General features: G+C 44.2%; 2 protein-coding genes across 23 annotated transcripts in view; one reads left to right on the forward strand and one right to left on the reverse strand.

Annotated features, from left to right (window-relative positions):
* LOC118295227 (alpha-2-macroglobulin) overlaps window positions 1-1,113 on the forward strand; it is a 28,305-nt gene extending 27,192 nt beyond the window's left edge. For both annotated transcript variants that reach the window (XM_035621707.2, XM_035621708.2), the window contains exon 36: window positions 509-1,113. In XM_035621707.2, the coding sequence (XP_035477600.1) occupies window positions 509-531 (23 nt within the window). In that variant the 3' untranslated portion in view covers window positions 532-1,113. The remainder of the gene's footprint in view (window positions 1-508) is intronic.
* Window positions 820-13,659, reverse strand: part of phldb1b (pleckstrin homology-like domain, family B, member 1b) — an 88,970-nt gene continuing 76,130 nt past the window's right edge. For 16 of the 21 annotated variants that reach the window (XM_047335846.1, XM_047335850.1, XM_035621697.2 and 13 more), the window contains 9 exons: window positions 13,456-13,572; window positions 13,195-13,297; window positions 11,983-12,027; window positions 10,631-10,973; window positions 8,278-8,368; window positions 7,538-7,684; window positions 6,996-7,215; window positions 5,072-5,157; window positions 820-3,798 (listed from right to left, as the gene is read on the reverse strand). In XM_047335846.1, the coding sequence (XP_047191802.1) occupies window positions 3,658-3,798; window positions 5,072-5,157; window positions 6,996-7,215; window positions 7,538-7,684; window positions 8,278-8,368; window positions 10,631-10,973; window positions 11,983-12,027; window positions 13,195-13,297; window positions 13,456-13,572 (1,293 nt within the window). In that variant the 3' untranslated portion in view covers window positions 820-3,657. The remainder of the gene's footprint in view (window positions 3,799-5,071; window positions 5,158-6,995; window positions 7,216-7,537; window positions 7,685-8,277; window positions 8,369-10,630; window positions 10,974-11,982; window positions 12,028-13,194; window positions 13,298-13,455; window positions 13,573-13,659) is intronic. The other 5 variants (XM_047335857.1, XM_047335843.1, XM_047335849.1 and 2 more) reach the window with 1 other exon arrangement.

Raw genomic sequence — 13,659 nt, forward strand, 5'->3', positions numbered from 1 at the left:
TCAAGAGGATTTGGCTTCACTCTTGAGAGCTGCCATGTCGTCCATCTTTATGAACAGTCTGTTGGAGCTATAGTTGGGGCCGCTTTGTAGGGCCACAACACGACAAGCGGTCGCATCGTGATTAATTGGACAACGTTCTTTGTCACTTCGAAACCGACAGGGACACTTTATGGTGGCGCACCACTAATTCCATTTCCGGTTGGGGCTGAAAATTCAACGCGAATGCGACGTATTCTGGACCATTTTGTGCAACAACTGTATTCAACACGATGTAGCAAACGTGGTGTCCACCTCATTTTATAGTCAATTTCTGTGTAGAAGTCCTTCTAAACATTACACACTGTAGCTTTAAGTTTATTTTCTGATAAGTGTCTGTCTATCTCATACTGTAGGTGCAAGGGTCAACTACACATTAACAGAGTCCTGGTCAAACAGTGAAAAGTCTCCGGTCTTAACTGATAATAGCAACTGTGTCGTTTACAGGTGAATAACTTTGTTTTCTGTGCAGGTGACAGCGCGAACCAGCTGTAAACATCCATCTGGAAATCCTGCAAAGTCCTTCAGAATGAAGTTTGTAGATGTTAGTTTTTCCTCCTTTTAAACATTTTTAGCTTTTTTAATGTGGGAATACAACTTATAGTGTAATTTTAGGAACAAATTTTAAATCTTTTTGTTTTGTTCTACTTCCTGGTACACAGTAGTCTTGTTATTAAAGGACCAATAATAAGTCAACTCAGTAGTTACTGAAGTAACCATCTCTCTCCTGAACACTGGAACCTTCACATTATAACACACTGAAGTCAAGAAAAGCAGACAATCCTCTGTAACAGCTTAGTTTTTAATAGATTTGACAAAATCCATATTATTCATACCTGAAAGTGACGCATGAGACGTACAGGGTACCAATAACACAGTATGGTCCGAGTAGTGTGTGTGTGTGTGTGTGTGTATGAAACAGGAACTACTTTCTAGAAAAAAAAACAGTACAGTCACGTGAGTGCTAGGTGAGTTATTCTGTTTTCTGCTGTACCAGTAATAAAAAAGGTAGATTGATACATCACTACCATACAATTGAAAATGTAACTGACAATAAAATATCTAAAATGACAAAAATAAGTAAAAATTGTACTTATTTCCATACAATACTCTTTCATTTCAATAGTAAGATTTTTTTTTTTTTTCATTCAGGCATCCTCTACAGTATATTTAGTTTCCTTTCTTTTCAACATATATAACAACAGTCTTGTATATACCATCTACTATCAACAGACATGATTTAACAGCCTTGCCAGTGTTGAACAGTTTGGTTCGTAAATGTTGAAAAGGCAAGGGGGATAGAATATATTAAGGTCTTTTCACTCGTCTTCTGCTTCATGTTCTAGAAGTAAATCATCACTACCTCAGGCACCACAATCATAAATTATCATCACTGTACCAGCACATGAAACTAAACGACGGTTCCACATGCTCCACAAATCACAGCGTCAGGTCCGCTCTCTGCTCCTACTAAGACCTGTCTTTACTACAAACCGGCCCGACGATAGATTGACAACGTGATGATGCAACGTTTCTCTACGTGTCGTCGTGCGCGCAGCAGGGATTTTTTTTGAGTTTTGGTTGACTAAATCGCTGATGTGGGAGCAAATTAAAAGTTGATTCTTTTTAGTTTTTAAGTCAAAAATCCCATTTTGTCTACTTCAAATATACTTTACAGTATAGTCTGAATTAATAATTTCGCAAACAAGTCAGTTCTAATAACCTTGCTCTGTTGAATGTACAAATTAGGATATAACTATATTAGGAACAAGACTTTAAGCCTCTTTTGCACAATCCACTTTCCAGCTGGTTCTGTAGCAGAAACAGGAGCTATCGGACTTTTAGTCTTTGGTATGGGTCAAGAACACGAACTACTGCACCAGTGGTGCTTTCCCATCAGATCCTCCTTGACTGGTAAACTCCCACACCTTTTAAACCACATGCCCCCAGTTTGTGGTGCAAGCTTTTACCTAAACCTATGGTGATATTGATCATCCGGGTTATTTTCTCATATTTTCTTGGTATATGAACGTTGATCTCCAATGTGATCAAGGGCCCTCTGGTATCTCTGCCTGTAATAATGCTACAGGCAGACGTCCCCATTAGAAAGTAGTTGACCTCATGCAAATCTGTCCACACGCTGCATCGCAGCACGATTGACTCTGATACACGGCGTCGGTAACAACACACAGTCAAGGCACAGTTCTGAATTGCATTAGTCCGTACGGTTGATCCTGTGTTAGTGTGGTCTCTGCAGCGCCCTCTAGGAGGAGATGCTTCAGGCTGGCAGTGGCGATGGCAGCTTCCCAGCTGTGTGGTCGCATCATCCAGTAAGCGAAAGGCTACTTGGGCAAACAGTCTGGCTCTTTTTTTTTTTTTTTTTTGTCTAGCAAGCAGGTGGCAATATGCTGGCATCATATTCACACACATTGCGATATTCCTGTTCGACATATTCACGAGGACACTGAGAATGTGACAGCTATGGTTCGACCAATATATGGGCGTTCTTTGTTTTGGGGGGGGGGGGAGTCAATGTTTGAGTGTTGGACATTATCCAAGGTAGATGGAAAAAGTCCAGTGAATAACCAGTCCGTCTCGCAATAGTTTCACGTCATTTGACCTTCTTTATAGTGAGACATCGATATCGCTCGTGTCTGTTGAGTAAATATCACGCTACAATTAGCAGGTGATTATTTTGGCTCAGCATATAACTGAAACCTGGGAAAAGCAAAGCCCGGCTCTGTCCACAGAGGAACATTTCTACCTACTTATTATAGAGGATATCTACTGTGTGTCAGTTGAGCCTCTAGAGAGCAGACAATAATAATATCAGCACAGGCTTCTTCAAACTCCACATTGGACAAACCATAGCATGAACTCCTGAGTTGTGGTGGGTCCACGTCGAACAGAGTACCTGTAATTACTTTGATAAACCTACTGTGAGTGAAGTAATATGACGAGGGCGTGCCGCACTAGATTTAGTGTTAATGTTGCATCTACAAGTGACTGCTGTGGACATGGAGGACGCAGGGCTTTACCGTGTCACAGACTAAGTGTGCTGGACTCGCAGATCACCTCCAGTCCCCGCTGACTGACTCATCTCTATCATAATTTATAGATTTGTACAATAAGATTCTTTCAAACATATTTCTGAAAATGATTACACCCTTTGAAGATTCTTTCCAAACTCTACCTGTCTGAACTCAGCATAGTCCTGATGGAGCACGCAAACAAAACATTGGCATCATGTCATTTGGCAATTTTTCGCCATAAGTAAAAAATTTAAAATAAAGGAAAAGGAAACAAATAATACAAAAGGGTTTAACAAACATTAACTACAATATCTCCATTTGGCAATATAGAAAGGCTTTTGAAATGTCTCTGACAGGTATACATTTTGGTTTATATACAATAGTGTAAGTGTGTCCTTCAAGGGCTCCCTTTTTAAATCCAAACAGAATGACGTAGGAAATGTGGAGGTGAACATGTACGTGGTGAAATCAATCGGTGAGATTAAAGTAACAAACAAGGCGCCGTGTCTGCCGTGGACTGGAAAAACGGGGAGGGTCTGTAGAGTCTGTCCCTGCCGAAAAAACGATTTGCTCATCACCTGCGTGTCTCTTAGTTCATGAACTGCGTGTATCCCTCGGCTCCTGTGACGATGACGTCCATCCAGATCCTCATGGCCTCTGCTGAGGGGGCCACCATGTAGTAGAGCCGGTCGTGGGTCTTCACGCAGAAGGTCAGCGAGGGGTTGGGGCTCTGAGGGAGGGAAAGAACAGAGAGAAAACTAGAATGAAACCGCTGCTGCGCTCACAGACCCCAGCGACTCACGGACCCCTTGACTTTTTGCTTTATTGTGTAGTGGAGTTAATTGTTGATGAATAACTGAAACATCTTGTTTTGAGAATGATTGTAACCAGGGGGCGAGCGCTCATGGTCCATTTCGGATTTTATCGTTCCATCACACTCTAGACCGTTAGCCTCGTTTAAACATTTCTAATTTAAGGTATTTTATATGGTCTATTGGTGAAGTAGCATTGATCCCTTTGAGCGGGGGGATACATTTTGTTCAGCAGAGGCAGGGATATGTAGACGGGGGGGGGGAAGGGGGAAAATCCCATGCAACCCCCTCCGGCAGATCGCACCCTAATTGTAACACTGATATTTTGAATTTACATTTTTAGATATTGGAGGGAACCAAATTTTTTTTCTTCATATTTTCGTCTAAAATAATGTGTTCATATGTGCAGTAGCTGTATCACTTCTGGTTAACTTCTTAGCCAAAAGAGGCAGGCTTGGAAAAAAACAGGCGTCGGTATGTTTTCGTGCACCGTAAGTGACAAGTCAAATGACAGTTCAATCAAAGAGTGGATCACAGACACACAGTTAGTCAGAGACCCCCACAGACACACACTTAAGATGAGGGGGCAGCAGAGGAAAGACACAATGTGACGGGCTCAAGTCAAGCAGCAAGCAGCCCCGAACAGAGATGCAGCCACAAAGTAGGGAAGTATCGTCCTTACTCACTGTATTTCATACAAAAATAAAACCTTTTTTGTCTGCTACAGGAAAGTTTATGAATAAGGAAGCTGCTGCTTTGTTTTGTTTTATCACTCCACTGGGTCATACTGGGATCACTGACAGACAGAGGGATCAGGCAGGATTAGCAACTCAAGTCACAAACTACCGCATCAGACCAGCGTAGTTTTGGCTCATTTTTTTCTGTTTCGGGTCGTCATGCGTCATCGCCTCCCATTCTCTGGCACACCGCAAACACTCTGGACACACACGGGGTTCAGTGGGGTGGGGCGGCTGAGCGGGGAGCACGGATACATACACTCGTCATATTCAGGTTGAAAAATCCCTTCTGTGACAGCGGCCGGCCAATGCAAAAGCACGGTGGGGGAAAAAGAAGCAAACCAATGGAATGTGCGAAAAACCGTGTGTTGAACGAGAAGAAAAATGTTGCACGAAAAATAACAAATAACTGAGAGGAAGTGGTTCATTTTTTCAGGCTCAATTAAAGCCGTACCTTTGTGGCACTGCGGAGGTGGTCGTAGTAGACCTCTTCTATTGCCTGGAAGTAGATCACACCCTTCAGTTTGGTCTCGTGTTTATCTGTGGGGAGGGGAAATGATATGGTTTGGTCAAGGACTCAAATATATTGACAGCGACAACAGACTTTTCGTGGCTATGACACACAAAGCGCTGTGATGGGAGAACACGCGACAATACAGTAAAAAAAAAAAAAAAAAAAAAAGCAAGAAAAAAATCAAACTTTGATCAAGACCAATTTATGGTTCGTGATGATGGATGGAAAAAGACAAGCGCAGCACTTTTCCTTTTTTGCTTTTCAAAACCGATAGTGCTCTCATTGTATTTTTCAGACTTGCCTGCATTCTTACGCCGCTCCGGCACATCATTGCAGTTTGTTTCATCAGCCACTGCAGAACTGCAGTAGGGAACCGGTGGGGAACTCAACAGCCCCTCTCTACCTTCAGGCACAAACACTCCACGAGCCAACTTAAGAGTAGTAGGTAGAAAGGCAGCGCTTCATTTCGAGGAATAAAGCTTCCCTCTCAACGCGCAGCCATTATCTGCTAATGACCTCTTTAGCATTCAAATAACCCCGCATTTGCATCTCGCTTGATTTCGTCTGCATCCGAAATCACCGAAAAAACACTCCGCCTGTCGCGGTTGATTAACTCGAATTAGCGGCGCTCATGGCGTATGCCAGTCCCATCCTCTGTGACTCGACTGTTCAAGGTCAAGAGACAAGGGCAAGTGATGCATACCTCAACCGGCGTCCTCGGAGAGCGCCGCGCGCATGCCAACGACTGCCAGAGTGATCTCGGCACACCTCGGCGCCCGGGCTCACTTTCAACAAGGTACGCTTTAAGGAGCTCTGAGCGGGAGCTTTGAGCGGAACCTTCTGAGGGACTTCAAAGGCCCCCGACAGCAAACAAGTGTCCCAGAGCTCGCGCAGCCCGAGATCAATTACACTGCCGCGCTCGGCGCATACAGCAGCCGCTCGCGGTGCGGAGGACGCGCGTTCTCACCGTCGCTCACGCGCGGCAGACAATTTCTGCCACTTTACATGTCGAACACCCGGGGCCAGGTGGAACCGTTTTCCAGCCGCTGACATTTCCATATTGTTGCTCTTTCACGCTCATGCCTGTGTTGCGATGTAAAATAACACAACGACTTTGTACTTTCAAACCCAGGACAGCTCAGAAGAAAACCCTCTTTTTTTTACTCCACTACACTTTGTTACATTACAGGTGAGGATTTAACGAATAAAACACGAGAAGCCGGTTCAATATGAAGCAGTGTTGTAGATTAACTCATCTCGACCACTTTAACAGTAAAATGCTATTTACACATTACAGCCTTAACAACGCAATAATGTAATATCCTGTATAATTTAATAAAACACAGAGGAGTACATTCTCTGTATTATGAGTAATTTTACTTGAAGTACATTTTGCTGATGACATGTACATACTTTTACTTAATAGACATTTTTTATGTTGTTATTGTTACTTTTACTTAGTAACGCATTTGAATACTTCCTCCCTCAAACGTCATACAATAAAATAACTGTTTGGGTTTTTGAGACTGTAAGAGATTATTGTGTTGTTATGCTGGACAGCATTATAATACAATATATATATCATACGTTATATTACAAGGCAGCTGCACCTCACGAACATGAAAACAGTGAACTGTTACTGCTGAACATTCTCTTCCCCTCATACAAAGCACAGGGACCAGCAGCCAGGTTTGACAAACTATTCACTTTTATGAACTACAACCGTTAACTGCACTCACGAGGAGTGTTGCATTATGGGTTGTTTTGTAGACCTTCACAGCAGAAACACCACACTACTGAGGACATGGCAAAGAGCCCCGACACCAAACGAGCACACGCATCTCGTGTCTCCACTCTTCCTCACCAACGTAGTAGGAGAGGGTCCTCTTGAGGCGGTCGAAGACGAACCAGCGTTTCTTCCAGGACTTGATCTTGCCCCCCATCTTCACCAGGTAGCCCTTGCACATCTTCTCGGTGAGGATGACGTGGTAGCAGGTGTCCACGCTGTGGCCCGACGACTCCACGTGAGAGCGCAGGTCGAACTCCTCCTTCCTAATGGGCAGGTAGCGGGTCATAGGACGCGCCTGGTAGGAGAGGGGGGGGGGGGAAATATAGTCAGACAAAAAAAAAAACCACGTGAAGTGCGTGAAGGGATGGGGGCAGCAGGGGTTCAGATATTGGCGATATCATTTTTCTTGATCTTCCCTGCAGAGATTTAGTGTTGTGCAATGTTCTGAGGGTTGCTTTGCTGGTTTTGTTTTTTATTCTAAATACTACAAATATTATATTGAATACCATCACAAAATATGCCGTATAACAATCTAAAAAAAAAAACTGAAGGTATCCACAGTCGGTGTTTCTATACCTTTCTACCATGCAGACTAGGTGGTGTCTCATTTCACCGACCTGAGAGAAGTTCTTGGACCTCATCTTGACCTCTTTCTCCACCAGCTGCTGGCGGTGGAACGTTTCGTCCTGCAGCCTTTTCTCCGCCTCCTCCCTCCTCCTTCTCTCCTCCTCCAGCATGTGACGGCGAGTCAGGCTCTCTCGTTCCTGAGGGGGGGGGGGGGTTTCGTTAAATATGTTTTGGATCCTAGGGAGGCGTTAGCAGGGGCAGAGCATGCTCTTTTTCCCCCAGCCAGAACTCAGCCTCACATTCACCGTATGAACCATGAAGCTATGCGGATGTGGTCCTTGTTAGTGAATTTGAATTTCATTCTAATTAATGGGGGATAAGTGTGCTGCACTAGGGGCGAATATGAATCAGAACATGGCCTTGCAGTGTGAATCCCCAAAACTGACTTTATAAACACTGGACAAGTTGTGAAAAGGAGCTGTTTACAAAAGGGGAAACATGGACCCTTTCCTCTTCAGCAGAGAAAAGGGAAATGCTTCAGACCAGAGACATCGATTGGACCATCATTATTGGCCTTTTTACTTCCTCATCAGGACACAAAGAGGTTTGAAAAACCAGGAGGCCAATAAAAATGAATGAGAGGACTGAGCTGCTGTCATGAGACTTTATTAAAAGAAAATACAACTAAACTATTGACAGGGACGCTGTAAAAACTCATCAGTCACTGTGTATGGATTCAGGATAATCACGGTCCGATGCTGCCACACACTCGTCTGAAGTCGTGTCTTACCCGCGATTCGATAAGTCTGGCTTTCTCCATCTGGGCCTCCTTCAGCATTTTCTCCATCTCCTCGATCTTCAGTGAGTCCATTCCTCCAACACTGATGTCAAACACAACAACAACGACGACAACACACATGAGGTTCACATCCTCACACAACAATGACACAGTTATACTGTATATCAAACATTCATATCAGAGGGGTCCACACAGCATCTTTACCTGTAGGGAAAATTGTTATTTAGGATTTCTCAAAATTATAGTATTTACTACAGATGTGATTTAAAACCACACAAACAAAATCTCTTAACTCCCAGAGAACAGGAACAACAACAACAACAACTCACTAATGATGATAATAAATCAGTTCAATGAACACGTGTTCACTGAAAGAAGTGTAACCAGAGACGTGGTATAGAGCTTCAAATTGGAAGGTGTCCCTTCCCGTCCATCTCCAGTGCCGAACCACATAACCTTTGTCAAGTGCATCAGTAGTGGGCGACACCGATTGAACCAGATCTGAGAGAAAATGTGTGGGTTCGTTTCTGCCGGTCCGACGCCGCTTTCAGAGTTGCCTTCAGGAGAGATTGTTCGGCTGCAGTGAAGACGTGCTTCAAGCAGGTAAACGCCGCGGTATGAAACATTGAGGCTATTGTGCTGCGAGGATCTGATGAAATACAGACATCGTCTGTCCGTCCTCAAGTGTTTTCTCACAGCGAAACACTGACAACAGCTCCTGTCGCTCTAAATCTTTGTCCCATTTGTGAATGCGTAGTTTTGTTTTTTTTATATGATGCAACTCTGTAGCCATTATTTCACAGACAGAATCATTTTTAACATAACCCAAGGAAATAGGGATCGATTGGGGGGGTGGTGACTATTTATCTCTATTGTCAAAAATCATTACAGAAAAGTTACTGATATAAAGCTATGAAAAAATTCTTCCCAAACTTTATCTGTTTACCGTCTCCTCCCCAACTCCCGTCTCCACTGCGTGTTCCTCATTACACAACAAATCCCATTAACCTCACCCCCCCCCCCCAAAAAAAAGCAGCGCTGATAGTTATTGGAATTTGACTCTTGGGAGCTATAAATGAGAAATGAACACGGGTGCTGCCGAGGAGCTGCTGTGGTGATACAGCTCACACAGTCAAACGGACAGATGGTCTCCAAATGAACCGACCTGTGCAAAGAGACTTGAAGTGGCGCCGTGCAGCCTGGCAGTGTGACGCTTCGCTGTGTTTCTCTGTGATTTTAGTACTTCGAGACTTATGTAGTCATCTGTTTGGTTTGAAGGCCCTCTATGCAAACAAAATCATATTGTGATTGTTTTGTCACAACTTTAGTGCGACTGATGATTTTTCCTTCTTATTTTACTGATTTTTTTTTTATCTTGGTGATATGCATTTGTTTTCTGCAGTGTGCGACAAACAAAGCACATCCACTTTACGTTTGGAGAATATGATTTTGTCACATTTGACCTTTATCTAAACATTGCAGATCTTTGGATTTGGATATTGCACTTGGCCATATTGCAATTTCAATAATACTTTTTTATTAATTATTCAGTTCAGTGAAATCCATTCTTGTGTCATGATGTAAAACGAACAGATATTAATATGATTCTTATTTTCTCTGGTCGTTTTTCTTTTTTTCTAGTGTAATTGACAACTGCTCCACAGCCCTTTACACAACATGCCATTAACCCCTTCTCTCACACACTCAAAGACACACACACACACACACACACATAGATGACACAACTATCAGGGGACATGTGGGGCTCTGTATCAGGAGCCTGGGATCGAACCACAGACCTTCCGATGAGTAAATGACCTGACCATATTATCCATATTAAGTTCCTGAAGACAAAAGTAACATCTTCAAGAGTCTTTTTTAGTCAAACTAACAGAACCAACACCTCAAGATTTCTAGTATACAGAAGTTGGGAAGTTGGACCCCAATCTTATTTGTAATTTCTACTTGAAAAATTTGCCTAAATAATTAATCGTTGACAAGAAAGTGGCAGAGTGATTTACTGTCCACATTTGCTACATGAGATATTAACAAGGAGTAGAAAATAGACTCAAATATGAAATTATGGATCCACAAGGTTTCATTCAGTAACAATAGCAGATATGAAAGGGTCCAGTGACTGAAAATATGAAAGTTAGGGACGAACATGGCCAGACTTCAAAAGTCTGTATTTATCAAAGGAGAATTGGGGGTGGTGCTGACTAATTCTATCAAACATTTGTAATTAGCCGTTTGTTCAGATTCATGTCATCAGACAATGACTTGACTGAGTAATGGTCAATATACAGCTCAGCCCTCGGCCATGTGTGTCTCTCCTCTGTCGTACCTGGACATGTTGTCTGGCGAGCAGGCTGAGTTGTTCCCCGTGGACACACTGGTGTCCATGCTGTCGGAGCTCTCCAGGCTCAGGGTGTCGTAGGGCTGCTCTCCAGCTGACGGCGGCTGGTGGTGCAGGATGGAGTGGTGAACCATAGGCGGGGGCCCTATGGAGCTGTGGCCCAGCATGGGGCTGTAGGCCATGATGGGGGAGTAGGAGGGCGACGAGGAGGACGCGGACATGAGGTGGGTCTGAGAGCCGTGGAGCGCCTCCCACTGGCACTGAGCCTCCGCCGCGGCACGCTGTTTGAGCTCGGCCAGGCGACGCCGCTGCTCGTCGATCACCTGTTGACCTGGGGGGAGATGGGTGGGAGCAGATGAGTGGATTTTGATCTGGTCTGGTTCAGTGACAGAACTGAGATCCTGCGAGCGACACCACAAACCAGCCGGCAGAGGCCCATGTGTTTCCCACAGAAACCAAGAGCAAGCCGTGGAGTACATTGTCCCAAGCTCCGAAAACTGAAGATCCACTTCATTTACAACCATCGCCAGCACCAGCCCACAGACTACGAGACCGTGTACCATGCACCACACGTGCGCTCTGTAGATAATTGTGAAAACACGAAAAACCACCACAAAGTTGGAGCCAAAGTTAAGCGCAGGTATCTCACGTGTGTCACGTCCCCCCCCCCCCCCAAAGGTTGGCGGACTCCGAAGGAGGAGGCGCACTGAACATGCAAGATTTATTCTCCACAGGTAGGAACGTTCATAGAAGATTGATGGATTGAAAAAGAGCGTTCGATATTACAGAAAACAAAAAAAGAGAGATGAAAAGAAATCTTTTGAGGGAGAAGAGTTTATGACACACCAGAGATTGAGGAGGAGGAGGAAGGTGAGGTGAAGACAGGGTCTGAAATTAACAGTCACCAAGCATCAAGATCTGATAAGCACAACCTCTGACGGAGAAGTCACCTGCCAGACTGGTTTCAGCTTCACATAAGAAACTTTTTTTTGGTACTTTCTTTGGTCTTCATCTATATTGGACTCTAAAGGTTGCTGATTGGACGCCTGCTGTGATGCTCTGCTTCTCTGTTTGACTCTAATCGCTAATTCATCTGAATCATGAATTAAAAACTCTACAAGTGATTTTATTCATTTTTCAGGGACTGAAGGGTGAACATGAGACTATTCTTGGCAGTTCTGTTTGTTGACCCTTGGCAGGAGAGACAAACGGTAAATGTCAGACACTGGCATGTGATGTACGAAGAGACCGCAGATGAAAAAAAAAATTAAAAAAAAGAGAGGATGAGTCCCGCTGAACAAAATTAAGGAATCAACTCCTGGACAATGTAATCCAGCTACCTGCTGAGCTTCCCTCTATGGCGTGCACGCTGGAGGTCTGGGACTCTGTGGTGCAACAGCACAGGAAGAGACAAATTCACAAAGACAGACAGACGAGAGGAAACCCCGTGAGCTGCAGACGCAGACAACTGAGACCAGCTCCCATTTCTAAACCCAGCACCCGTGGGTGGCAGCCAGCTGAGCTGAAGCACCAGACAGCTGCTTTGCTCTGATCCATTTAGTCAAACAGCAGTGACGCAGACGGAACACACACACACACACACACACACACACACACACACACACACACACACACACACACACACACACACACACACACACACACACACACACACACACACACACACACACACACACACACACACACACACACACACACACACACACACACACACGGCTCAGTGAAGGAGAGCTGGGCGACACGAATAACCAGCACTAACAAGTTAATGAGAATGAGTGTGCTCTGCTGAAGGCAACAACTCCTCCTGAATATCTCCTAACTGGTGTTTTAATCAGTTGTCACAGGCAAGGATAACATTTACGTTCACTCCTCCGTCTTGTGAACATCTGCTGATGCTGCGGCCATTTGATTTCTCTGTCTGAATTTTTTATGCAAACCACTTTAAGCTACATTGAATGTGTGAACTGTGGCAGATGAAAACAAAGATTATTACTCATTCACGTCGCCGGAATAGTTGAGTCGTTTTAACCCATTTTTAGGAAAGATTAATTCTACACAACCTTTGGGTCTTGTGACCCTTTAAGATATCTACAACTGCACTGTTACCAATTTAGTACAAAGGTACTAAAAAAAATAGCACATAGATTAAAGACTAAGTGGAAAAAAACAAAAAAATGTTGGGCCATGAATGGTTTCTTTTTTACTTCACTTTACCATGCTGTTGTCTTATGACACCTCACATTTATCTTGCACTCCCTGGGGGAGTGGGGGTGGGTGACCAAGAGAAGTGCTTATTTATTTCATAAATATACATACGGCACCATGTTCTAATGATTGATTTATCTTCGTTATATTAATGCATGCTTTAATTGTTTGCCATAAAATCATTTGCCATTAACGACTGAACAACATGGGACACCAGTGCCGCGTTCAGACAGTTGCTACTGAATCATTACGCCACAACACAGATTCATGAATTTTGTTTGTTTTTTAAATGTGTTGGTGTTTGTAAAGTGAAAAGGGTCAGTCACCTTTCTGCTGCAGGGCGAGCTGTCTCTTGGTCTCTATGTCCTGCAGCGTCGCAGCCAGGTTCCTGGGCAGACTGCCGGTGCTGTTGGCCACCAGCAGGGGGCTCTGCTGGGTCAGAGGGAGCAGACAAGAGTATCAGAGTTTAACGTCCCACCCAGGTTCAATATTTATTATATAAATATTTATCTGAATGCAGAGGTGCCCTTGACATTCTCAAAGCAGATGAAGGTATCAGATTTGTTCAGCGAGCCACAGCACTGCACCTTGGAGCTGGCGTTGCGCCCCAGCGTCGCCGCACCGTACTGCAGGGGCGACGCAGAGCCCGACTTGGGCTGATGGAGAGAAAGACCTGGATCACTGTCCAGCTTGGAGCGGAACACCTGTGGAAGGACGCACACAAGGATGAAGACATCGAGATTAGGAATCGCTGACGGTACGCGTCAAAACCCACGTGACGGCAGATTGGC

The sequence above is a fragment of the Scophthalmus maximus genome, chromosome 11 (assembly GCF_022379125.1).
Source record: "Scophthalmus maximus strain ysfricsl-2021 chromosome 11, ASM2237912v1, whole genome shotgun sequence".
Classification (NCBI taxonomy): domain Eukaryota; kingdom Metazoa; phylum Chordata; class Actinopteri; order Pleuronectiformes; family Scophthalmidae; genus Scophthalmus; species Scophthalmus maximus.